This window comes from Pelodiscus sinensis, chromosome 26 (genome assembly GCF_052426305.1).
Source record: "Pelodiscus sinensis isolate ZL-2025 chromosome 26, ASM5242630v1, whole genome shotgun sequence".
Lineage (NCBI taxonomy): Eukaryota > Metazoa > Chordata > Testudines > Trionychidae > Pelodiscus > Pelodiscus sinensis.
The window spans coordinates 13,636,056-13,661,609 of NC_143077.1; the positions used below are offsets into that span (position 1 = coordinate 13,636,056).

The 25,554-nt window shown below is 56.7% G+C and overlaps 1 protein-coding gene across 3 annotated transcripts; it reads left to right on the forward strand.

Moving 5' to 3' along the window:
* Window positions 1-24,690, forward strand: SESN2 (sestrin 2). 3 transcript variants are annotated; one of them, XM_075908598.2, is made up of 10 exons: window positions 1-410; window positions 12,414-12,479; window positions 15,269-15,466; window positions 16,279-16,461; window positions 16,956-17,168; window positions 18,473-18,623; window positions 19,671-19,789; window positions 20,351-20,541; window positions 20,878-21,022; window positions 21,564-24,690. In XM_075908598.2, the coding sequence occupies exons 1-10, from the start codon at window positions 321-323 to the stop codon at window positions 21,648-21,650; spliced, it is 1,443 nt and encodes a 480-aa protein (XP_075764713.1). In that variant the 5' UTR covers window positions 1-320; the 3' UTR covers window positions 21,651-24,690. The 3 variants fall into 3 exon arrangements, with proteins under 3 accessions (XP_075764713.1, XP_075764715.1, XP_075764714.1); XM_075908600.2 differs by lacking the exons at window positions 1-410; window positions 12,414-12,479 and adding an exon at window positions 14,368-14,732; XM_075908599.2 differs by lacking the exons at window positions 1-410; window positions 12,414-12,479 and adding an exon at window positions 14,369-14,728.
* The last annotated feature ends 864 nt before the right edge of the window (window positions 24,691-25,554 follow it).

The following is a 25,554-nucleotide window of genomic DNA, read 5'->3' on the forward strand; positions in this document are numbered from 1 at the left end:
CCGCCTAGACCTTTATGAGAGGGCAGCTGGGAGGCTGGGAGCGAGTCGCGAGTGGGTTGGCTCCGCGGCGCTCTAGAACCCTGATGCGCCCGGACGTTCCAGAACCCTGATGCGCCCGGACGTTCCAGAACGCGGCCACCTTCGGACGTTCTGCCGTGGAACCCCGGGGCGCCCACCTGCCGCGAAACTGACGTGCCCAGGCGCTGCCCGGCCCGCGATGCACCTTCACCCTCCGGACAGATAACCGGGTCCGAGCGCTGGCGCAGAGCTCGCCCCACGTCTCCCCCGCACCCGAGTCCCTCCCCACCCCGAACGGCACCATGATCGTTGCAGACTCCGAGTGCCGCAGCTGCACGGGCATCGCGAGCTACTTGCCCTGCGAAGGATGTGGCGAGTTGCGGAGTAAGGAGGTAATGGAAAGGGGGGAACCCTCCCCCACCCCACACACACACCCTTTTTTCGGAAGGGGTTTGCTTATTTTCCAGTTTTCTCTTCTCTCCTGCCCTGGTCTGTAACTTCGGAGCTGTTTACTTTCCCAGTCTAAACGATTTGGGGGAGGGGGCGGCGCTCCAGATCCAGCCTGGTCGCGTAAGGGACTCTTTAACAGTACACTTTTACTCCAGTTGCATCAGCCGCAGTGAAATGGGATGCGAAGGGGGGGCGTGAGGTTGTTCATACCGGTGGCGAATATCGGCGCATTCCCTGGGCCGGTGAATGCTAGATCCGATGGGCAAACAGTTTTGCAGCGTCTGGCATGTGCCGCGAACCGAGTTCTCGCTCCCTCTCTTCTCGACTTTTCTCGGTCATTGGAGGCAAATCAGAGTTTCCATTTGACTTCTTGTTGGGCGAACAGGGCGCAAGTACAGACATGTCCCAAGCTGTGGGCCTGTCACCCCCCTCCCCCCCGGGGTAAACGAAGTAGTCTCACTAGGAGGCTGAGGGGGACGGGTGGCTCGCTAAGGAGGATGGAGATCACTTCTAAGACCGATTCTTACTGACTTCGGAGAGAACAGCCCCTTCTGAAGTTGACAGAATTTAAAATAACTAGCTACCGCTTCCCTTGCAAAAGAAGTTTTCCCAACCTCGACTTTCCATGTTTACTTGGTTTAATTTCCTGTCTTTAATACAGATGAGACACTTGTAACAACCTGGCACCATGCATTAAGATTTTCTTTAACCTCCAGTTTAAGAACAAGATTCCTCCCCCCCCCCCTTTCCTTCCAAAGGGTGATGTGAGGGAGACGAGTCTGCTCCCCCTAGCTTACAGAAACCTCCTGTGACTCTTTAATGGCTAAACTTTAAATAGAGATGCTCAACCCCCTTGAGTTTGAAATCGCCCTTTCTCCTACTTGACTCTTGGGCAGGGAATTCTGCTACCTTAAGGCACAGCTGTCCTCTTCAGGGTGGGTATTCCGCAAACTGCAGTGCAGGACCCTCCAAATGCGCTTCGCCTCCTTTTGCTAAGATGGTGCTATCTGAATGGCGCACAAATTGGTGCTCCCAACAACTTACAATGTACCTTGCTCCTCCCCGGGTACTGAGGACAATACAGTAACTAAAAGCCTTCTTGAGGGCCCTGAGAAAGTTCAGCAGATGAAAAGGTGACCAGCTCTTCTTTTATTTAGGGGGTAAACAAACACGGGGAAGAGGCAGGTGGAGATAAGAAGAGCAAATAATACAATAGACTGTGTTGATGAGCCCTGTGCAATTTCTCTATGTGGCTTTCATGCACTCTTAATTGTTTGGCCCCATCTGGGCACCTTGTGAGTTTCATAGTTTGAAGATGTGTGCAGGAACTTTACAGCCTAAAAATATGAGGTTGAGAAAGGAAACTGAGGCACAGAAAGGAGTAAAGCTAGGTAGCAGGTCGCTACTAGAGCAGGAAATAGATGATGTAATACCCAAGTTTCCCAAGTTCCAGCTGAGTGATTCTTTGCACATGGCTTTCATCATTCTTGTCTCCCTTATAAGGTCCAGTAGTTACATGAAGAGACCTCGGTTGTGTCCATCTGCTGTGCTTGTTTTTGAAGATGGCAGAACTGAATCCTGTGGGAACAGAACTTCATTGTGCAGAAAACTTTTGTGTCTCTTGCAGATCTGGATGAGGATGGGCAGGCAGCTTTCTCTTCCTTAATCTCTGCTAGGGAGTATTCAAAATACACTGCTGGGTTTTTTTGTTTGTTTGTTTGTTTGTTTGTTAATGGAGGAGCTTGGGCTTTGAAACTAGTTCACTGATGGGTTTGGGAGTCCTCTAGAGGAGCAGTCACTGTGTAAGACTCGGAAGTGCTGTGAATACTGTATTTGGTACTTCTCGGACATTATTATTGATCTTGTTAATTACAGTGCCTAAGGATTTGTCAAAATGTTCACCATTGGCTAGGTGCTGTACAGAGTAGCAGACTGTCCTTGTCCTGAAGCATTTACAGTTTTAATATACTAGACAGACACAAGCAACGTGAACAATATCATGGCAGTAAAGAGAGGGGACATTAAAGGAAAAGGTGAGAGGTTGCAAAATGCTTTAGAAGAATAGCTCTCAAACTTTCCAGACCACTGTACCCCTTTTTATACAATCAGACCTTAAAAATACAAAAGTGTCACGGCATGCTACTACTGAAAAATTGCTTACTGGCTCATGTTTCTCATATAATTATAAACTCAATTGTAGTATAACTATTGTACTTCCATGTCAAACAGACTGAATATAGAGCAGTGTAAACAAGTTACTGTATGAAATTTTAATTTGTATGGATTCCACTAGTGTTGTGAATCTAGACCAAATAATTAGATGAGTTGATTTACCCCCCCCCCCCCCCCGAAGACCTCTGTTTACCTCAAGGGATATTTATCACTGTTTTAGAAACTCTGAAAAAAAACACTGAGCCAGCTCATCTGTAGAAGTAGGTTTTGCCCATGAGAGCTCATGATCCTATATATTTGTTAGTTTCGAAGGTATCACAGGACTGCTCCTTGTTTGTAAAGTTACAGACCAAGACAGCTACCCCTCTCTGAGACTTAGACACACTGGAGAGACAAGGTGAGTGAGGTAACACCTTTTACTGGACCAACTTCTGTTTTGATCTGGCAGAGCTCTCTTTTCAGGTCTGGGAGAGGTACTACTAGCCTCGCCGCTAAGTGCAAGGTGGAACAGACTGTTTACTAAGGGACTATTCAAGATAGAGGGGGTCTCTAAACACTTCTGCAGTCATAGGACAAAAACAGGGGTTAGTGTGATGTGAATTGTAATAATCCATAACTCTAATGTCTATCTTGAATGGTCCCTTGGAATATATGCTAACTACTTATACTAAAAACAACAGAGTGGTCCCGTGGCACCTTCGTGACTAAGAAATATAGAGGATTATGAGCTCTATCTAGGTAAAACCCACTTGATCAGATACTCGTGATCCTATATATTTTGTGAGTCTCTAAGGTGCCACTGTTGTTTTAGCATAACATGGCTACTTACCCCCTGAGGCTTTTTACTTTGCTAAACAATCTGTCCCATCTTGTGTTTAGCTGTGGCACGTGGAATACCATCTGTATGGCTCAGAATTTCTTTCATTCACAGAAGTTGGTTCTATAAAAAAGATCATCTCCCCCACCTGGTGTCTCTAATATCCTGGAACAGCTACAGCTACACCTACACACTTCTCCCAACATCCCTGCTGGGTATTATCCTTTTTTATAGCGAGGGGGTGGAGGTGGAACAGGGGCACTGCAAGTTATCCTGCTTGCAAGACTGCAGAGCAAGCTGGGGGCAGAGGAAGGAATGGAGCCCAGGAGTCTGTTACGTTCGGGCATGTCTTAACTAGACAATACTAATGGAGCTCTGAATCTGCCAGGCCCTTGGATGGTGCAGCATATCCCTTCTCCTCTGAGCGGCTAGCATCTGTCTCGCTTTCAAGCCAGTGAGCACACAAGAGCTGCTTGCAATTGTTGGAATTTCAAAGCTTCAGCAAAAACTTTGCGCAACTTTCCCCTGTCTTCCAATCAAATACATGGCCGACTGAAATCTTTTGAATTTCAGAATGTTGACAATTTACATGGGGAAAATACTGTTTTACAAAAATTCGGGACACTTGCCCCCCCCAGAATTTTTTTTTCTTCCTCTTCCGCCACCCCTCCATCTACTGCACTCCAGACCTTGGGAGATTGGGTCTCTCACTCAGAAGTTGTTGAGTTTTGTTGTACAGGATTAACACACTGTAGCTTTTAAGTCCTATCACAAAGTGTTGATCCTAGAAAGAGAATGCAGCTAGAAACTACTGTGCAGCAATCAAGAACCTACATCAAAAATACCCCACGTGGTGATGGTGTAAGCTATGAAAAGCCACATAGGAATGAATGTTTAAATAATGAATATGTAGCAATGATTGAGATGCAATTAAAGTGTTAATGTAAAGCTGATCGCTGCAGATTAAAATCCAAACTGTTTAGCTTAGATCCTGTGCTGCTACACCCAAAGAGATGCCCTTTCATCTCAACTGTTAAGGTAGGAGGGGCTAAGTTCTGCGCTTTCTCTAATACTGGGACTCTAGTGTGAAAGTCAATACTATTGCATGTTTGTCCCGATACAGTGATCTGCACTTCTAAATCACCTTTCATTGAGAAGTCCATTGAGATTTATGGACGGGAGCTAGGCCAGCCAAACGTGCCAGTGTAGTGGGTTCAGGATATTTAGGGTTTCACTTTGCCCACCGTGGAGATGCAGCCATCTCTGGGTTGGAACTCATGCTGTGTGCACATGGACATCTGATAGCAGTTGGGGCCTACATCGGAAGAATACCATAACCACCGAAGTTGGGGGAACATCTAGAGAGGCAGAATACAATACACAGAGCTGGCATACAGCAAGGACACTTCCTTATCCCTTTGCCAAGAGTGTCAAGACATTGGCTAACATTCCAGCTGACTCATTCCCATGTCTGAGGCCAAGTCTGCTCTGCTGCTGCTCCTGGGGGTGAGGTAGGTTACATGGTTGGTTTGGACAGCTCTGTTGGCAGGAGCGCTTCACCCAGCAACCCAGGTTCCTCCTCTTGTTCAGGTGGATTTATTATGCAGTGAGAGGGCTCTCTCCTGTCAGCGCAGTGTGTGGTCATCAAGTGAGCTGTTGTGTGTATGTGGCATTTCTACTGTAGAGGAGCCCTATCTCTCCTGTCACTGCTCCCTCCTTTCCAGATACCATGGGTGGATTGCCTGCACTGTTCATTTGCATTTACCTGTATAGATACCTGTAGCTGGCTTTCAGGCATGTTGGGATACTTTTTTGCTGGGGGGAAGGGGCTGTAATGCTGTTTGCTTAATCTTTGGGTGTGTCTAGACTAGAGTTTTGTCGACAAAAGTGGACTTTTGTCGACAAAACTATACCTGCGTCTACACTACCGCTGAGTTCTGTCGACAGAAGGTGTTATTGCATGTAAACTGTCCTTTGCGTCTACACTACCATGTCGACACAGCAGCTTGCTTTGTCGACAGAACTCAGTGTAGTCTAGACGCTCTTTGTCGACAGAAGCCTGTAGTCTAGACGTACCCTTTGTGTGTCCTTCTCAATGCCTGATGGGGCTGTGGCAATGCAGACATGCTGCAGTTTACAGTTTAGCCCCTGGAATCCCTGCAGTCAGACCATAAGCTCTTGTTGCTGGTTATCCTATCTCCAGGATGTTGTTGGGAGCAGGGCTTGAACTTTTGACTGCCAGAGGCCTTATCTACTGTGTCACTGGAGGAGCCTCCTGATCAGTTGTATGACCTATCTGTTGTATGTCCCAAGGGTGCCAGAGCCTTGCTGTGGAGGATGGACTAAGTTCACCCCAGTAGTTACAGTGCAAGAAATCAAAAGACCTGGCACAAACTCTTCTGGTGGTCTTGGGCAAATCAGAACCGTTTGTCAACCAGGATAATACATTAGCAGGCGGAATGAGGCTTAACTGGCTAAAAGGAACCATAAGGCACCCAAATGATTGCTAAACACAAAGCAGCAAAAGTACAAAATCTCCACGCTCAGCATGTCTCTGCACTGCCAGAAAATGCATAACTTCTACGGGTGACTAGGAAAGGGTGGGGGCAGGGACGTGGAAAGGATTTGTGCTGACCTCACTGGTGGAGAGTGGTTGAAATTAGCACAGCTGCCTGCCCATTGGTTCTGCAAGGTGTTCTGTTTCATGACATCAGAAGGTTCTGGTTTTGAAGAGCCATCTGGCTCCTCTGACTGCCTAGGTTTCAACACCTCCCGGGGGTGAAACATGCAGGGTGCATTGCATCACAAGAGAGCCCTGTGTAACACGGAGCAGCCAGGTGCCAAGAGTCTTGTAAACAGGGAAGGAAGGAGGGGACAGGCTGTTGGAAGGGGAGCTGCTGCTGAATGGGATCCAATTGCGGGGTGTGTGTAGAGGCGTTTGGCGGAGGAGATGGTGAATTGCACATGTCTAGTTGCAGGAAGGAGGTAGGAATATAACAAAGTTGATTTCTTAAAATCGTGTTTTAAGGGACGAAGGAAAAACCAGCTGCCTAGGACAGGTTGCCCATCTATGGGGGAGCCAAAGTGAGCTGCTACTTGAAGCTGGGATTCCTGGCGCAGCGCTCGCTGTGTGTTAAAGGGCTTGAACTAGAGTTGAGGAATAAATTCTGAGTAGGCTGCTCCTTGGCTGGGGCATGGGGTGAGGGTGGGGGGCACAGAGTGACTCCAGTGGACTCCAGAGGGGGTGTATTTTGCTCTTTCCTTTATCACAGGAGAGGGTTGGTTTTGGCAATCCAGGCAGGATAGGGGCCTGCTGTATGCCTTTGTTTTTGCTGGAATGTGCCACGGGAGTCTCCGGGATGAAGTGCCCAACTCCCATTGGAATTCAGTGGGACTTGGAGGACTAGCTGCCTCAGTTGCCCATTTCTATGGGGCTGTCTGTTGTCCTTTGGGCCATGTGGCCCCTAATCCCCAGCTCTTCCCCTGTTGCCCCTCTTCGTTTGTCTGTCTCCAGCTGCTGATGTGCAATTAGTGGCACGCAGGGCATTGTCAACATTCCCTCCTGCGTGAGAGTGAGGCATGCCAAGCCCGGCCATGCAACTTCCTGTGTCTTGAGGAAGTGCTGTAATTTGATTGGCATGCTCACTTTGCTGGAAACACGGGCTCCTGCCAGACTCCTCCTGGAACGGACTGGCATGAGCCTGGCCTCCTTGGATTCTCGAAGGATCAGGAGGAAAGGCGGGTTTCCAAAGTGAAAAAGTGAGCAGGGTTTGTCCTATTTCAGTAGAATATAAAGAGAAGGGGTGGGGGGGGGGGAATCCAGTTCCCTCCCTTCTCCCCCACCCCCGCTCTCCTGTACTTTTTTACCACGGGCTCTAGCTATCCCAAGTCCCGGTGTGATGTGGCCCTTTGTCCCTTCTGCCCAGAGCCTTGGCACATTCCAATCTTGTCTTTAATCTACAGTCGGCTACACCAGATTGCTGCCTACTGCAGGTAACTCACCATGAACTTTAGTAACCTGGTGGGCTGGGGTGACAGCCGGGTGCGATTGGCTGAGTGAATGTCTGGTGACAACCCACAGCCTGGTTCAGTGACGTATCCCAGTGTGGGCTGGTTCTCTTGGCCCGGCCTGTCTGCTGCCTCCCAGACAGGCCCACTCTGGACTTAGCTGGGAGCCTGCCCAGAGACCTGCTGAGCTGTTACTTGTGCACCTGCAAGGGGCGGGGGAGGGCGAAGGTGAGCCTGCGTGTGCCTCGGCGTGGATCCCTCCCGTGCCGCGGCCTCCAGCAGCCGGCCTGTGTCTGGAAGTGGAAGCTCTTGAGCCCTTTCACTCCTCCCCTTCCCACCCCCTCGCTAGCCCTGGTTCCAAGGAGCCTGGGGGAGTCCCCCACCCAGGAGCCACCTCAGGTAAGCAGCGCCCAGCTGGAGCCCACACCCTGAACCCCTACCCCAGTCATGAACCCCCTCCTGCACGCCAAGCTCTGCCCCAGCCCTGAGCACCCCTGCATCCAAACACCTTCCCAGAGCTTGCACCTCGGACCCCCTTGAGCATCCCAGCTGCCTGCCCTAGATTCAGCTCAGATCCCTTCATCAAAGACCAGAACCTGCACCCCAACCCGCTGCCCCTGCCTGGTGAAAGGGAGGGAGGATGGGGTGGGCAGGGGTGGGGCCTCAGAGAAGGGGCACGAGGGAGGGGGGGCAAAGGTGTTTGGGTTTGAAGGAGATTTTGGTTTGCACCTACGTTCAAAAAATGATCTTGTGCCTAAAAAGTTGGAGACCACTGGTCTAACACGTCGGGAAGGGCACGCGCCTCGCCCATGTGCATTTAGACTAGTGGTAGGGAACCTAAGGCCTGGCTTGCCAGTGTTGGTGCTCCGGCCCTGTGCCCCCATCCCACCCAGAGTCCCACCCCCACTTTGCTTCTGTGCCCTACCACCCCCCCAACTCACTCCTGCCCAGACCCTACACCCCAAGCCTTCTTCCCAGCAGCCCCCTCCTACACACTGAACCCCTCATTTTTTACCCCACCCCAGAGCCTAGGGGAGCCCACAAAATCTACTAGCCTGGGCCTCCCTAGGCACTGGTGTAAGAGGGGAATGTGGGGAGGATCTTTCTGCTTCTCAGTTGGGGGCCATGTCAGTGAGGAGTTGGGGGGATGGTTTATTTATTCTTTCTTCTCACCCATGTGCGCCCCCAACCCAAAAAAGGTTCCCTGCCCTGATTTAGACTGTTGGGGGTGGGGCAGGCATGTTCTGCCTGTTGAGGGACAGGAGTAGGGTTGGTCTGGGTGACCCCAGTGGTCCCATCTTGCCCTATGGCTGCCTGTTCTCACTGGGTGTGTAGTCTGCTCTGATGCTGTATGGTGAGTTCAGTGTTGCCCTGGTTACCTAGGCTGGTTGTGATCTGTCTTTGGCCCTGCCTTGGTGCAGAGGGGCAGGCGTCTCAAGGGCCCTGCAGCCCAACATTTCTGGTGTGTTTGGTTTTACGCATGGGCCTTATAGCACTTTTACTCCTGGAGGAGGGAGGAGATTTGAAGCTGTTCTAGAGGTGATGTGTCCCAGCCTCCCTGGAGCTGTTGGAGGCAGATGGGGTGACTACCATGGAGTGGGTCTGTTCTGACTCATTACTTTATCTGCTGTGCCACTGGAGAAGCCCTGCAACCTCCCCACATTCTGGGCCCCCCTTATCCATCCTTTGTTCCAAGGGTGCCAGGTCCATCAAGTGCCAAGCTTGTGGTGGTGCAATGGCACAGTAGATAAGGTACCTGCCTCTGGAACCAGAGGTCAAGGGTTTGAGCTCTGCCCTCAACCAATGTGGACCTGGTACTCTTGGAACTAAGGAAGGGGAGGGAGCTGCAGTGGATAAGATACCTTCCCCCAGAGCAAGAGGTGCAGGGTTCCAGGAACACCCCACCACTGCCTGGTAGTGGAAGGAAGAAGGTTCCCCAAGGCCATTCTTCTCTCTGCCAAATAAGGCACTGGGAACCAGGAGACTGTGGATAAGTCATTGAGCAATCAGTGCCTCAGTTTCCCATCTCATGCAGCCAATAGTCTCTTTCCTCCATCCTCTCTTTAGACTGTGAGCACGTTGGGCTAGGGCCTGCCTCTCACCTGGGCTGTGTCTAGACTGGCAAGTTTTTCCGCAAAATCAGATGATTTTGCAAAAAAACTTGCCAGCTGTCTACACTGGCCGTTTGAATTTCCGCAAGAACACTGACGATCTCATGTAAGATCGTCAGTGTTCTTGCGGAAATACTGTGCTGCTCCTGTTCGGGCAAAAGCCCTCTTGCGCAAATCATTTGCACAAGAGGGCCAGTGTAAACAGCACAGTACTGTTTTCCGCAAAAAAGCCCCGATGGCGAAAATGGCGATCGGGGCTTTCTTGTGCAAAAGCGCGTCTAGATTGGCCACGGACGCGTTTCCGCAAAAAGTGCTTTTGCGGAAAAGCATCCTGCCAATCTAGACGCGATTTTCCGAAAATGCTTTTAATGGAAAACTTTTCCATTAAAAGCATTTTTGGAAAATCATGCCAGTGTAGACGTAGCCCTGGTGTGTAGCTCACAGGCTGGTAGCTGTAGGAGCTGTTGTGATGCAAGCCAGGTATTTCCCCCTGGGATTTGGAAATTGGTAACGCTGGTAAGGTGCTGTCTTTGTGAAAGAGAAGTGAGTGAGTCTCGTGTCTCCCACTGAAATACAAAAGAGAGACGCATCACAAAAGTGCTATAGACCAGGCTTGGTGCGTGTTTAGTAGTGTGACTGAGGCAGCTTTAAATGAACCCTCTTCCTTGGCATCTCGAGTTCTTTGCTTCTCCCTGTCCTTTCCCAAAGCCCTCGCACTCTTCCAGTTTCAGAAAATTGCCTTTTTACTCTTCAGTCCCCTCCAGCCGTGGCCTGTTTCCCCAGTGGCACAAGGGGCCTCAACAGGGGAGAAAGAAACAACTGGGTACCTGTGGGTGGGAAGAGACCTGAATCCGAGTTTCTGTCTGTTGGAAATTTGTGCGTAAAGATCCTTGCTAAAGTTGAAGGGCTTTGACCGAGAGTTCTTGGTCAAGGCTGGATTGTTCTCCCTTTCTTCCCTGTACTCTGTGGCATGCTGTCTGCCGCCCTCCATCCCAGAAGTGGCTGCATTTTGGGGGTTGTGGCTGTGTAGTTTGGGACCTCGCGGAGTGTCCCACTACTAATGCCTGTTGAGGCACTAGACTGCGGCGGTGAGGCACGAAATGGCCCTTCCTGATCCTGCTCACAAACACCTGCTCTCCGCCGTGCTCCTGGAAGGCAAACCCAACAGTCCTGGAGCATTTACATGTGTATAGCCGGCGGATCTGCTACTGAAAAGCAGCTTTAGGGATGGAGGAGGAGCCTTTATTTGAAGTACACCAGACGCAGCTGTGCATCCTCCCCCTCCCCCCTGCAAAAGTGTTAGCACCCCGCAGTTCTCGAATACCAAAAGGATCCCAGCTACTGCAGTTCGGGCAAAAGTCCTTTTCTGGAAAAACTGTTCCAGAAAAGGGCCAGTGTGGACAGCCCAGTAGTCTTTTCCGCAAAAAAGCCCCGATCGCGAAAATGACGATCGGGGCTTTTTTTTGCGGAAAAGCGCGTCTACATTGGCACGGATGCTTTTTCGGAAAATGTGCTTTTCCGGAAAAGCATCCTGCCAATGTAGACGCGCTTTTTCCGGAAATACTTATAACGGAAAACTGTTCCGTTTTAAACATTTCCGGGAAAGGGTGCCAGTGTAGACGTAGCCCGGGGGGGGGGAACCCTCTTTCAGAACATACCCTCTTCCTCGTAAAACGAGGCCTAAAGGGATGCTGAAAAAGCACGTCTGCTCTTCTGAAAAAAAAAATTTGAAAGAGCAGACTTGTTCCCTGGACGCGGCAGAGGTTTTTCCAGGGTACCTCTGGTAGTCCGGAAAAACTCTGCCGTGTAGACACACCCTCTGTGAGGCCTGCTTCCCTCAGCCCCTCGCCCACCTGATTCAGAAGCAACATCCGTGTTTGCTCACCACTCGTGGGCAAAGGTTGATGGTGGGATCTGGGCCTGGCGTGTTACACCATCAGCGGCAGGTGCCAAGCCAGAGTGCTGTTCTGTGCCAGGTCATGGTGCCATCCGCTGCCAGGCCAGACGTGCGCAGTGCTGAGCGTGCGTTTGAACCCTCCATTGGAGCCGTCTGCTAGCCCGTCTCAATGCCTTGATTACACTGCCCCCCAGCCCTCGCTCCGTGGGTGCTCCGGGTAACCTAAGATCCACTAGGAATAATTCAGACCGCTGGCGCACAGAGTATCTCGGGTGCGCAGAGGACCTAGTGTGATGCCATTCTTCCCTTTTCGGCTACTTGGGCATGGGCCTGGGAACTTGGCACCGAGTCTCCCTGGCCGAACTGGCTGCTGCAGTATAATCTTCCACCTTTACATTCCCTTCTGTGGATCCCCAGAACTGGTGGGGGGGGGGGGGAGTGGAGTTAAACACTGTAAAAACTCCTCCAGCTTCCTGCCAGACGAGCTCCGTGACGCGACACTTTCCGTGTAATCTCACCCCGCAGCACAAATGCCTGTGAGATGCACCAGCCCCGCTTGGGGACATCCCTAGAAACCTCTCTGCCGCACTTCAAAGGCTGCTTTCTGCCTCCTGCCCAGGCATGCTGTCACGAGGGCGGGTGGCTGTGCATTCCAGCCCCCCTGCTGGGGGGGGGGGGCTGGCAGGGAGGTGTGCCTGCTGCAATCTCACTGGGGGACCGCTGCGGGCTGCTTTGGGGGAGGATGCACTCCGAGGAGTCCTCAAAGTAGCCAGCGAACAGCATGAGTCACCCCTTCCTGTCCCACTGCCTTCACCTGGGAGGAGGCGGGACTCGGGCTCTGGAGGGAAGGCAGCCGCTGGCAGGACTGGGGCGGCTCCGGCTTCTGTCAGTGCCACACCGGGGCAATGTCTTCAACTCGATTCCTTGTTTTCTTTCCTAGGACGGAGGAATAAAAATCCCCCGGCAGCTGGGAAGAGGCCCAAGCTCCTTCATCCCTGTGGAAGAGGTAGGAGACAAGGGCTTAAAGCAAATCGATCTCGCCGAGGCTCCTGGGGGGAGGGGTGGTCCCCTCTCTTCTGGGATGGGGGGGGGGGTGTAGACCTGCTTTCTACTACACATGTAAGTGTCTAGTCGACTACCCGATAAGCAAATGCTTATCAGGTAGCTGAGCAGGAACTGGAGTAGTCACTTCCCCCCTCCGCTTGCTGCCTCTATCAGAGAGAGGCAGCAAGGTGGGGGAACACGAGCCGATGCTGGGGGGAGCCGGCTTAAAAGCTGGTTTCCCCTCCCCCTCGGCACCATCTCCACAGGGGGCAGTGGGGAAACGGTGCGAGCGGGGATTGAAACAGGTCCCACCGCTACTCCCCTCCCTTTGGCATGTTCAAGAGCTGCCCGCGGCTCCTGTACATTTCAAAGGAAGAGGCATAGAGGGGACCCTGCGCCAGCCGGGACTGCTTTCCCCTGCCCCCGCTAGCGTGGTTCCCGCTGCCTCTCTCCCTTTGAAATGTACAAGAGACCACCGGGCCCCTGGACATTTCAAAGGGGAGGCGCAGCAGGATAGCAAGCCCCCCCCCCTTACCGACCCATCGAGCAGTCGATGGAAAGTCCATTGACTGCTCGATGAGCCGATTAATCGAATTGCAACCTCCCTAATTCCCAGCCCCCGCTTGCCAGGCTGGGAGAGCTACGGAGGAAGCGAACGGTCTGACTGCGCCGTGCGGGGGTGGGGAGAGGAGCTCGGCCAGATGAGCCGCGTGGGGAGGGTTCTATCCCTGCGGATCAGTGCTGCGGGGGGGTAGCTGGGTGCACGGTAGGTGGGGAGGGGACCCGGGAGAGGGTATAACATTCCCCTTCTGCTCACGCTTCCCACCGTGGCACGTCGCTCTCGTGAGCAAGCTAGGCTGGTGAGTGGGGGAGGGGTGGCGGGGCGTAGTCCTGGTGCATGGCACAAGAGGGCCCCTCGTGACCACAAAGCCCGGGCGGGCCCGAAGGGAGGGGTTTGCTGGCCACCTGCAGGGGCTAGACGCCTGGCTGTTTGGAGCAGAAGAGCACTAGTCTTGCTCCCAGCCGGCTGCGTGGAGCGTCTCCAGAAAGAGGGAGACCAGCCTCCGCCCCTGTGCCGGGGCTCCCCACTCACTTGAGGAGCGCAGGAGGGTCAGAACCATGCAGGGGAAGTCGCACAGTCGTGGCTGGCTGGGGTCTGAGTTAGGACCTGGATTTCCCTCTCTGCATTCGCTGCTCCTCTCTGTGCTGGGGGTAGAAACGGGGCTGTTTCCTTGACTCCCCGGAGGGCAGGCCCAGCACCCTGACGCTCCGGCGACTCTCCGCCCAGTGGGGAGCGTGTCGGTACCTGCAGCCAGGGGGTGGGCTCGTGGGCCTGTCTGAGCTGAGCCCTCGCTGTGCCGTGCCACAAGGCCGGGGGCTTCCCACATCGCCCTGCTGCCGTCACTGCCGTGTCTGTCCCGCAACCTTCACCGCTCAGCTCACAAACAATGAGCTAATTGCAGCCCAGCTGGTTCTGGTTCGTGCCCGTCCCATTGCATCATCTGCCTTTCTAGCCCGGGGCAGGGACCCAGGGAGGGTGACTAAACTGCTCCTAATTGCCCTGCTCTGAAAACAAGAACCGCTCGGGTTCGGATACCCTCTGGGCAGGTAGCCACCTCCTCATGCTCCACCAGGGCCCCTCTGCCGCACCTAGCAAGCCGGCGGAGCCCTGCCTGGCCAGCGGCCGTATCGCTATGTTCCCAGGCTAGCTGCACGGACAGTTCTTCCACCAGCTGACGTCAGGGTGCAGAGCTGGGCACCCGCCACTCCTTATCAGGGCTCTCTTGTTGTTGTAACCCGGCCTGCCGTGCTGGGGGGCGTGGCGGGGGAGGAGAAGGCACGGGGAGGGTGGGTTGAGCAAACCGCTCTGTTGCATCAGCTGGCGGGGCGCCAGGCCTGCTGCAGGAAACAAATCCAACCTTTCTCCAGCCCCTATTGGTTCCTCCCCAAAGCCCGGGGAGGCGGGACGATCCCCTCCCGAGAGCTGTTAAGGACCACAAACAGTGCTGACAGAGCGAGGGAAATGAGAGGGGCCCTGCAGGGCATCGGCTGCTTGTTGCCTGGAGGTGCTGGGACTGCAGGGAGGAGAGCAGGGCCACACGCTTGCTCCGGGGCGCACCGTGGTCTGGCTCTGCTCTCGGACTGTGCCTGCCTATTCCCAGTCTTGGTTGCGCTGCGCTACGAACCTCGGCTCGGAGGAGGCCCGTTGGGGTAGGTGCGCAAACCTCCCAAGAGACTCGGCGCCCCGGGGAGCTTGCAGCGAAAGGGTGTTCGTTCCTCCCGGCTCCTAGGGCCTTTCCCTGGCGCTGCCGGGGCTTGATTCGGCAGCACGCCACCGCTGACCCTCTTGTATGGGTGTGGGATCCCAGCCTGCGGGGGGCCTGTGTGATCTGGAGAGGGTACCCTGCTCCTGGAGCTGCCGGTGCCGCTGTGCGAGCGGGGTGGGATTGTCCTGTGCGGAGCATTGTTCTCCGTGCTCGGGACAGAAAAGCCCCAAAGCGAAGTTCATTGTTCCCTGGAGCCCAGACGTCCTCAGTGAGGCCCCTGCCGGCCGTGGGGCTGCTGGAGGGTTAGGGGCAGCCGGGGTGTGGAAATGACACTGATGGGACAGGCCTGGACGATTGGCTGGGATGCTTGTGCTGTTAGCACATGAGTGGGGGAGTCGCCTGTAGGCCTCCCATCCGGCCCCCCAATAAATGGGGGGGGGGAGCCTGGTGGGCGGCTGGATTCTCAGCGCCTCTCTCCCCGCAGATCCTGCAGGAGGGGACGGAGAGGGCCCAGCGGCAGCTCCTCATCGAGGCGTTCGTCTCCATGGGCAGGGTGGATAACATCACCATGGTGATGGGGCTGCACCCGGAGTACCTGGCCAGCTTCTGGAAGACGCAGTATCTGCTGCTGCACATGGATGGGCCCCTGCCCTACCACAAGCGCCACTACATCGCCATCATGGTGAGCGGCGGGGGGCACTCAGGGCCCGGGGGCCAGGGCCCCGTGGCGGGGAGCTGAACGGTGGGAATGGCTGTAGAAGGGGGCTGGGTGCTTGGGGGAGGAATTGAGAGCAGGGAGGTAGAACTGAGCAGAGGCAAACCTGGGCTGAAGATCAGCAGCAACTTGCTAAGAGTGAGCGTGGCTGGGCCCTGGCTGGTGTCCCCTGGGGTGGGGAACGGGGCCAGAGGAGGCATCAGAAAGGCCCTGGCTTGAATCCACTGGCCCAAGCACTAGCGCGCTCTTCCTGGAGCCCTGCAAGATGAGCCCGCCCTAAGGGAACCCACCTCCCTTCTCCCCCCAGCCGCCTCCTGCTGCTGAGCCGCTCCCTAGAGATCTGTCCACAGCCCCCAGCCCTCGTAGGCCCATCGGGGCAGCCCCGTGCTCAGGACTTCTTCCTAATCCGCTGCCTTGCCGCTCCCGTGTTCCCGGTGTTGGTGGGCAAAGGATCATGGGTGTGCACCGGGGCCGCCATTGAGACGAACGAATGGGGCAGCTCCCCCGAGCGCCGTCGTTTCCAGCTCTGCAAATGCTCCATGGTCACTTACACGAGAGTCTCGTTTCTTCCCCACCTGCGCTGCTAGAGCGCCACGTTCCCTCCTTTTAATAAGACAGCTGAGGCTTTGGGGAACAGGTGAGGTGTGTCCGTGTCCCCTGGTCCGCCCCACGCCCCGTGCCTGGGAACAGGCCGCGCTGGAGACTGTGCGAAGGGAAGGCCCTGAGCTGGCCTGGTGTGGGGGCAAGTTCTTTACCCTGGTCTCTGTCCCCACCTCCAGGCAGCGGCCAGGCACCAGTGTTCCTACCTGGTTGGCTTCCACGTGGCGGAGTTCCTGAAGGTGGGCGGGAACCCGGCGTGGCTGCAGGGCCTGCACTGCGCCCCCCAGAAACTCAGGAACCTCAGCGAAATCAACAAGATCCTAGCGCACCGGCCCTGGCTCGTCACCAAGGAGCACATAGAAGTGAGTGCCCAGCAAGCAGCCCCCAGGGCCGCTTCCCCCCTCGTCCCGCCAGCGGGGCAGTCGCTGCACATCTGGCTCGGCCGCGAGGAGGGGAACGGTGAGTGGGGGGGTCTGGCTCCCCCCTGGGATGAGCCTGCCTGAAGTGAGGGACACCGGCTGGCGGAGGTGGATCTGGGCTCTCCCGTCAGCTGAGCGAGCTGCTGCCTTTCCCGGGGTGCTGCTGCCTTTCCCGGGGTGCAGGAATGGAGGCTGCTGCCCTCCTGAAGTCTCCTCCAGTCCCTCTCCTCCCCCTCGTGATCCTGCCACCAGGTGGCGGAAAGGGGCAAATGCAGCATGGGATAGTAGGGGCTGCAGTGATCTGCCCCTCACGCCCCTCTGTCTGCCCCAGCGCCCTGCACTGGTCTCTGCTCCAGGAGGGCCGCACGGGGGCGGGGGGAGCACATGCATCCCCTCTGGGGAGGAGCTGACCAGGGAATGTCGTGCACTTGTTTCAGGCTCTCCTGAAGACGGGCGAGAACAGCTGGTCCCTTGCAGAGCTCATCCAGGGCCTGGTGCTCCTCACGCACTACCACTCGCTCGCCTCCTTCGTCTTCGGCTGCGGCATCAACCCAGAGGCGGAGCCGGAGGGGAGCCACCCCTTCCAGCCGCCTTCGCCACGCAGCTGCGATAGCAGCCCAGCCTCTGAGGACGGAGTGAGCGGCTCCAGCGTAAGTCGGGGGCCCCGGAGCGCGATGCCGAGGCAGAGCTGGGGCGACGGGCGCGATGTGCCTTAATGAGAGACTTGCCTTCTCTCCTCCCGCCCCTCCCCGAGCTCCGCACGCTGGCCCGGAGCTTGACTTCCTGGGAATGGCCCTGGGCCCTTCATTGGCGCCAAGCCATGGACGAAGCCTGGCTGCTATGGAAAATCTGGAAGTGTCTCCTGGCGCCGTCTGGGGGCTGTGTCCCGGCTAGAGGGGCTAGGACCGTGGCTCCCAAACTTTTCGGCATCACGCCCCCTTTTTGATTTTTGAGAAGCCCCTCCTCCCCCCCCTAAACTTGTTGGGGGGGGGGGGGGGAAAGGCTGCCATTTTAAGAGCAGAGCAGGCATTGCCCTTCTAAGGCGGCCATTTTGAAGTCTGCTCAGGACGCTCTATCCTCCACCCTGCCTGGGCTGCACAGACCCCCTGGGCTGCTCTTTCTTAGGCGCAGATTGACAGGGGGCTGGGTCGTCTTGCACCCCCCTGGGATTTCTTCACTCCCCTCCCCCCCCCAATTCAGGAATCTATGGGCTAGGAGCTTGTCCGGTCAACTACCAGGCTTTCCAGAGCAGAAAAGGCTGCCGGGGGAAGGGGCTGCAGAGAGGAGGGTGGTTAAATCTGCAACTTTGTGAACCCTTCCCTGAGCAAGCGCCGGTCCAGGGGAACCTGCCTCCTGCTAACGCCCAAGCTGGCTCTGAGCCAGTTTCCGGGCTGGCTCGGCTGACGTGGCTTCTTTATGGCCTCTCCAGCCATCCCGGGGAGGAGCTGCCCCCCACCGTGCCCCCCTCGGCTGGCTTGAGTGGGGCTTTGTGGTCAGCTGGAGAAGTGGCTGGAGTCTTTTGTGCTGCAGCTATTTGGGATGGTTCCCCATTGAAAGCCTGGGGAGGCAAGTCATAAATTAGAGCAGCCTCGGGGCTGCTCTAAGACACTGGGACCGGCACCAAGTGCTGGAGCCAAATCTGGGAGGGGGAGCGGAGACTTGCCCCTTTCCTTGGGCCCTGCCCCTTCTGCAGGGCTTGCTTAGGGGTGCTGCTCAGAATCTAGCCCCCAAGAGAGGCCCAGGCCCCCACCTTGTACCTGGGCACAGGGCCAACTTCCCATCACATTAGTTGAACAAAGCCCCAGCAGCCGACCGCACTGAACAATGGGCATGTGGGCCCTCCAAGGACTGTTCTTTGCAGGGGGAGTTTTGTGCTTGGAATGAAGTTGGCCACGTCCCTCTCCAAAGCCCCATTGGCGCTGACCCTGCACGCTCTCGCTCTCCCCCCGCCCAGGGCAAAGACGCCATGCAGGAGGTGGAGGTGCTGATGGCGAGGATGAAGCTCCTACAGGAGTGCCAGCTGGAGGAGGAGGGGGTCACGCAGGAGGAGATGGAAACCCGCTTCGAGCTGGAGAAGACGGAGAGCTTGCTTGTGGCCCCCTCGGGTGAGGAGCAGAGTTCCCTCTCTCTTTTTTTCCTTGCGTGTGTGGAATAATTTTGTTGTATGCACTAAGGGATGTGCACCACCAGTAGACACACATGCTGTGGGCGCTTGGCTGATCAGCTGGTCAGCATTTAAATCTCACCTGGGTAGCTGCCCAAGCAGTGCTCCAGGAGCACTCAGCTTACAGGGAACACTAGTGAAGAGGGGAGGGCAGGAGGCAGAGGCGCTTGTCCCAACGGGGATCCAAGGCTTTTGGTGGCTCATTTGCATTGGTGGATGTCTGGCAGTGGCTCATCTTGGGCGCGGACGGAGGGAAGGAAGGACAAGTCCTCTCTGCTGCTGCGTGATGCACAGCTGCCATCAGGGAGAAGGGAGGGAGTCCTGTGCGGGACGACCAGCGGCCCCCTTCTCACTGGCCTGCTCCCTGAGCAGGGGAGGGGGCCTGGGCACCACGATAGCTCTTGCGGATTCCTTGTGTGGGGTGTAATTCTCTCCCGGGGAGTTGGGGAACAATGTGGCTGGAGTGAATTGCACTAGGATGTTAAATTGGGTTAATCAATGGATTTTTCATCGACTAGTCGATAAGGGGAGGAGCCACAGCAGGGTTAGCGCCCAGCCCCGGGGATCTAACCCCGCTGCGACTCTGCCTTTTAAATGCATTAATAGCCGGGACGCTCTTAATACATTTAAACGGCTGAAGCGCAGCGGGGGGGACCCGGCGTGAGCTGGGGCAGCTGATTCCTGGCTCCCGCCCGGTCCCCGTTACCCTCCCTGCTCCCCACAGAGACAGTGCTGGGGGGAACCAGCTTTTACGCCAGCCCTCCCAGCATGGTTCCTGCTTCCAGGGTTCTCCCAGGCGATGGACTAGTTGGCTGGTCACTTACGTCCCTAAATTGCACCTCCCCTGAGGGCCGAGCCTTGCGGCGGGTTTGCTCTGCGCAGGGCTGTGCCGGTGGCTCGCGGCTCAGGAGTGAGGTGGGGCGGTGGCTCCGGGTTTCCTTGAGTGGCTCTTTGGCACGGCGCTAACGTCTCCTCGGTTTCCGTCCAGTGGATATCGCTGAGCACGTGCTGCCGCCCGACGTCCTGTGCTTCGTGGAGGACCCGGAGTTTGGATACAAGGATTTCACGAGGAAAGGGGAGCAGGCCCCGCCCACCTTCCGAGCGCAGGTACCTTGCAGTGACTGGGGGTGCCTGGCTCGCCCGGGGAGCCAGCGTATGGGTGACTGGGGCATCCCGGTCCCCTCTCTCCTTCCTTCCCCTCTGCTGCTGCGGCCCTGCCTGCAGGGGTGGCGCGGCGGGTGCGGAGCAGAGGGGCTGGTGCGAGAGCACGGCCCACAGCAGGCGGCAGAAGGACAGTGGCTTGCCTGGGGTGCCCAGTGCGACGGGCCGGGGCAGTGACACAGCCGGATTCTCCTGCCTCCTGGCTGCTCCTGTGCTCTGTCCACGAGGCTGCCACGACCCCTCCCGCGGGCAGTCACCCTGCAGCGGAAGTCAGAGGGGGTAAGGGCATCAGGGATGGTCTGAGCAGCTGGGGCTGGGGAGCCATACTCGGGGCTGGCAACTGTCTGCCTGCTCTGGGCCTGGCCCCGTCCCCAGCCGGTCCCTGCGTGGAGAGCTGTGTCCTGTGTCCCAGGCTCGTGGTTTCCTCTGGAGGCCTGATCCCAGGTCCAGGGGAAAGGCTCCCAGCAGGGTTTTGGAGCCACTGTCCCAGCATCCTTCTCCTTGCAGGATTACACCTGGGAAGACCACGGCTACTCGCTGATCAACCGCCTGTACCCCGACGCGGGGCAGCTGTTGGACGAGAAGTTCCAGGTGGTCTATAACCTGACCTACAACACCATCGCCATGCACAGCGGGGTGGACACCACCATGCTCCGCAGGGCCATCTGGAACTACGTCCACTGTGTCTTCGGGATCAGGTAGCGAGCCCGGGCCCCGCTCAGCCTCCTGTGCCCTGGCTATGTCTGGTGCCCTCAGACGCACCCGCTTCTCTCCTCCCACCGCTCCCTCTTGCCCCAGCTGACCTGCTGTCAGAGTCAAAGGGCCTGGTTCGAATCCAGCCTCGGGGCAGCCGTCACCCAAGCCCAGACCGTCTGCTCTAAGCGGGTGCAGTTCTGGGCCCAGGGGTGCATGGATGCCCTGCCACTCAGGATGGAGCCATGTTTTTGATGGGGTAAGGGGAGGAATTCAGGAGGAGCTGGGCTGTGGCCCTTGTCTCCCCTCGGGGTAAAGTGGATTCTTCTGGTCCCTCCTAGATACGACGACTACGACTACGGGGAGGTGAACCAGCTCCTGGAGCGCAGCTTGAAAGTCTACATCAAAACGGTGGCCTGCTACCCGGAGAAGGCCACCCGGCGGATGTACACCCACTTCTGGAGACACTTCAAGCACTCCGAGAAGGTGCGGGGGCCACGGGGCAGGGCTGCGACTGAGGCGAAGCCGAGCTACTTGTCTCACTCACCCCAGGCCGTGCTAGGCAGTTGCTTGGGGTCCCAGGCAGCTCAAGGGAATCCCTGCTCAGTGTGAGAGGGGTTGGGGGTTGAAAATAATCTTGCTCAGGACCCCCCGTGAGCCAGCACCGGCCCTGCCTCCTGTGCCCGTCCTGCCCTCACTGCTGCGGCCCTGGCTTGGGGGCAGCCTGCTGGAAGATCTGCCCAGGTGCCCGAGGCTTTGAGGGAAGGTGTATGGGGAGAACCCAGAATGCACCATTGCGCTGCCCTACACTGCGGGGGGAGGGAACGTTCTTTTTCTGACCTCTGCAGCCGTCCCTTTGCTGCTCTCCCCAGGCCCTGACAGATCCTACGTCCCCCTCCCCCGTACTCCCTGCCCCCTCCTGTCTCTGGGGGAGATGGAGGAGGCAGGCCACGTCGTGGGCTGCACCTGGCTGTTGGTAATTCTCCACCCCCGCCTCTCCCTGACACACGTGCTCCTTCCGTTCCAGGTGCACGTCAACCTGCTGTTGCTGGAGGCCCGGATGCAGGCGGCCCTGCTGTACGCGCTGAGAGCCATCACCCGCTACATGACCTGACAGGGCTGTGCTCCCCACGCCCTGCCCGGGACGCGCCTCGCTGGGCAGCGCTGGGGAGCCTGATTTCACAGACTTGGGTTCGGAACCTGTCCGAAGAGACATGGGGGGGCCCTGGATCGATGGGCTGGCTGGGGGGCTCCCTCCCCCCCACTCTCCTGGGGCCCCTCAGGCCATTAACCGCCAAACTGTTCAGCCCTTCCCCCGTGCAATGAAGACCCACCCCCGCCATGCCTGGCGTTCCCATGGCTGCTGCCTGGCAGGAGCCCTCCTGCGCCCTCCCGGGGGCCGGGCTCCACGGGGATACTCTTGCTGCTGCCTAGGACCTTGGGGAGGGTCACCGAAGCTGATGTGCCTTTATAGTGTTTGCGTGTAACGAAATTGGACTGAGCTCCCTCGCCGGCTGCGGCTGCCCCCTCGGCCACGCGCGCTCCCTGAGCCTGGTGACTAGTGTGCGGGCCAGGGGAGAACTGAGCGGCCGTGCCTGGCGCAAGGAGCCTTGCCTCGTACCAAAGAGATCTCTGCCGTGTTTACCCGGCTACCGCCAACGGACGTCCTCTGCCGTGTTTACCCGGCTACCGCCAACATACATCCTCTCCTCCGCACCCCCACGGCCCAGCACGGGCTGCCAGTGGCCCATATCGCTGGAAGACTGGGAGCGGCCCTGCTGGCCGTCTCACAGGGCACGGGACGGGCGAGGAGTGCTGCTGTCATGGCTGCCACACTACGTTTCTCCTGTCCGAGTGCCCAGGCTCCTGCTTTCCCCAACTGGCCTCGGGAGTGGGGTGTCTTTCTGCACGGCTGTGAGCAGGGGCTGGGGATAAAACCATGCCAGACTGAGGAGCTGTGGCTGGAGGGGAGCCCAGGATGGGGGGGGTGCCCTGGCGGGTGCGTGTCCTTGGAGCGGAGCCTGAAGCCAGCTCCCTCTTGTGCAGTACTCAGCCCCTCAGGCACCTTGAGCTGGATACTGGGGCATGAACGTCTCTCTATCCTCGCAATAGAGTTGGGGCCAAGAAACTCCTGCTGTGGGGCATGGGGGGGGGGGGGGAGCCGCTGTCACAGTGGCCCCAGCACCTCAGGGACTCTTGGATGCTTGGGCTGGGCGGCTGAGCCCCTTCCTGCCCCGCCGAGCCCTCCTGAAGAACAGGCCGCAGGGTGTGTCCAGTTCCGGGTTCTGGAAGTGCCTAGTGGAAGCAGGGCTCGTCTGGTGGAGGAGGGGGGAAGCTGCAGCAACCCAGTGCCCCCTGGGCGAGTTGGTCTTGCACGCAGCCTGCTCTCTGGGGGCCTGTGGCAGGTTGGCTCCAGCTCCGCCTCCGCTCGGGATGGGTCTGTGCCTTTGTGCGCTGAGATCTAAGTGGGGTGAGACCTCCCGCTCCCAGCACCAGGGCCAGGAGGACGAGGCGCTAAACTGTGAAGGAAAAAAAAACAACCTTGGGGGCTGCTGCACCTCTCGCTACTTGTACCTGGCCTAGTCCTGAAACCAGCCTCAGTCCCTTCTCCTGCGTGTTCCCCATTTCAGTCCCAGAGCAACCCTCCGTCTCTCCCACCCCTGGCTCCGCCTCCTTAGCCCTGCTGAGAACTGGGGTCTCCCAAAGAGCCCTGGGCTGCAGGGAGGGCGCATGCACCATGGGACACTTTGTGTGTGTGTGCCTGTCAACGCTGGCTCTGCCTTGCATATCTGCGCTTGGTAGCTCATGAGGCCCTGACGGGAAATTCACCCCATAGCACTGCTTACACCCCACGGGGGCTCTGTCCCACTTACTAGGCCTGATTCTGGGATTGCTGCACATCTGTGAATAGCCTCCCTTGTGCCAAGGACCGAGAGACCACTTTTCCTCTACCCACTGCAGGCAGTTCCTCTGGGGATTCCACAGCGGATTCCCTGCAGGAGTCCAGCTGAGTGGGGATTTTTAGGGTGTCTTAATTGCTGGCAACATTTTGATTAGCTAGAAACTAGCCTGCTTTAACAGGTGCCCTAAGAGACTTTAAGGAGGGCAGTACTTCTGTGCTGATGTCCACTTAGAACCTGAGATGGATTATAAGTTTCAATCGCTCTGCCTGGGGTCCCAGTACTTTTTTGGAAAACATTCTATGATCCAGGGTGTCACGTGTGTCTTGTACACATCATTGTAAAGCGAAAACGATGTGCACACAGATAGTCCTGCACAGATACATTTGTATCTGCATCCATATCCTCAGAGGCGGGTCCCCGTGGCTATATAGTGGATATCCGTGGATCTGCAGGGTCTCTACACACACTCCACTCCACTGTAAAGCAAGGTTTATGTGCAAACAGGCTGGACTGTGCGTTTATATTTACACGCGCATCTGCCTTGCTCTTACAGTGTAGAGGGGGTGTCTCCTTTTCCCTCTCCAGAGGCAATTTTATTTCACAAGTGCGGGACCTTCTAGCTACTGCTCTGCCCCACTGCAGTGTTGCACAGTCTGGCAGCTGATGCACTGAGAGTCCAAAAGACGGTTGGCCCTGTTTGAAGTGGGCTTCTTCACACTGGCTTCTCTTTCTCACACCCAGGTGTGAGGTGAAATGCGCTTACCCTGCTGGCAGGCTTGCCCAGGGTAGGGGCTGGACAGCGGTCTCCATTTGGGTCCATTTTCTAGGGGTGTTCTTGCGTGAAGCCGGCCAGTCCTGCGTGCTGTTAGGGAGATGCGAGAAGTCTGCGTGTGACTTGGGAGGGAAGGCGGTGAAGTAGATGTCAGTAGCTTTGTCCAGCTGTGCCGCAGCATTTCACACTTGTGCAGGTCACTGTGAAATGTCCATTGTCGAAGCTTTGCTGGTCAGCAGCCGATCCCTTCTTCCCATTCTTGCTTTCCCTGGAGTGACTAGTTTATGGGGGAACTGACAACCCGCCTGTCGCTGCAGCTGAAGGACTGTTCGCTCGGTTTTGCTGACCCATCGTTCCGTGTAAGTTATTGTGTTGTTTGGATGCGTTTCCTCCCAAGTGGGTGTGAAAATGCTGATTTGTTGTGACTTTTTGCTGCCAATTCTGCTCGGAGGAGAAATAAAGTTGGTTTTTTCTTTTTTTCCAAATGCCTCTGTTCATTTCCTTCCCCGGGCTCTCCCCTTGGAATCCCACTCCTGCGTCTGAACCAGACTAGAGCAATGGCTGCAGCAGGGCTGCTCCGCCTCGGTGGAGAGTGAAATTCACCCCAGGGCAGTGAGCCAGCGCCAGGCCTTGGCTCCGCGTCATCTTGGTGCAATGTACATTGGCTGCGGAACACACTGGCCCCTTGTGTACTGGGAACAGGAGCTGAGCTCTTGGGTCAGTCATGTCCCAAGAGTGGGTGAGAAGCCAGAGCAGGTGCCCCAGGGGTGAACTACCTTGTGAACTTCGGGTAAACAGTGCAAAAGCCTTTCCATGATGAGTGGTGCTTGTAGCAGCTGGAACCAGGATCGGGGCCCTATTGCAGGGAGGCACAACCGCTGCCCTACAGCCAAACAAGGTCGGTGGGGAAGCCCACAGCCGTGGGAGGACAGAGGGAGCTGATCAAGGCTCTGCTCGTTAAACTACCGGAGCATGCGGCCTTTGGGCAGGGTCGCTTCCTCAAGGAAGATTTGCGGCAGGAAAACGGTGACTTCTCGTCATGGCTCGTCAAATTCACATGCCCCAGACAAGTCACCATGCTCCCAGCGCTGAGACGCTGCCTGGGGGGTGGAAGGGCTCCGGCTAGAGCGGCAGGGGAAAGCTGGCATCCCCTTCGAGTGTCCCTCCTGTGTTGGCGAGATCTGTGCCCACCCCCTGCAACTCCGGTGTCAGATCAAGGAAGGGCCGAGCGATGGGATGAAAAGGAAGCGGGGGATTGGCCGAGGGTGGCATAGGCTTGGTGCCAGAGAATGGACTTATAGAGCCAAGCTGCTGAAATTTCCCTGCCACTGAGGGAGGAGCTG

Bases quoted from the DNA above. Each gene is read 5' to 3' on its own strand.
- SESN2 (XM_075908598.2), top strand. From the start codon at position 321: ATGATCGTTGCAGACTCCGAGTGCCGCAGCTGCACGGGCATCGCGAGC. The intron at 16,462-16,955 runs GTGAGTGCCCAG...CACTTGTTTCAG, and splicing joins TCACCAAGGAGCACATAGAA to GCTCTCCTGAAGACGGGCGA. The intron at 21,023-21,563 runs GTGCGGGGGCCA...CTTCCGTTCCAG, and splicing joins ACTTCAAGCACTCCGAGAAG to GTGCACGTCAACCTGCTGTT.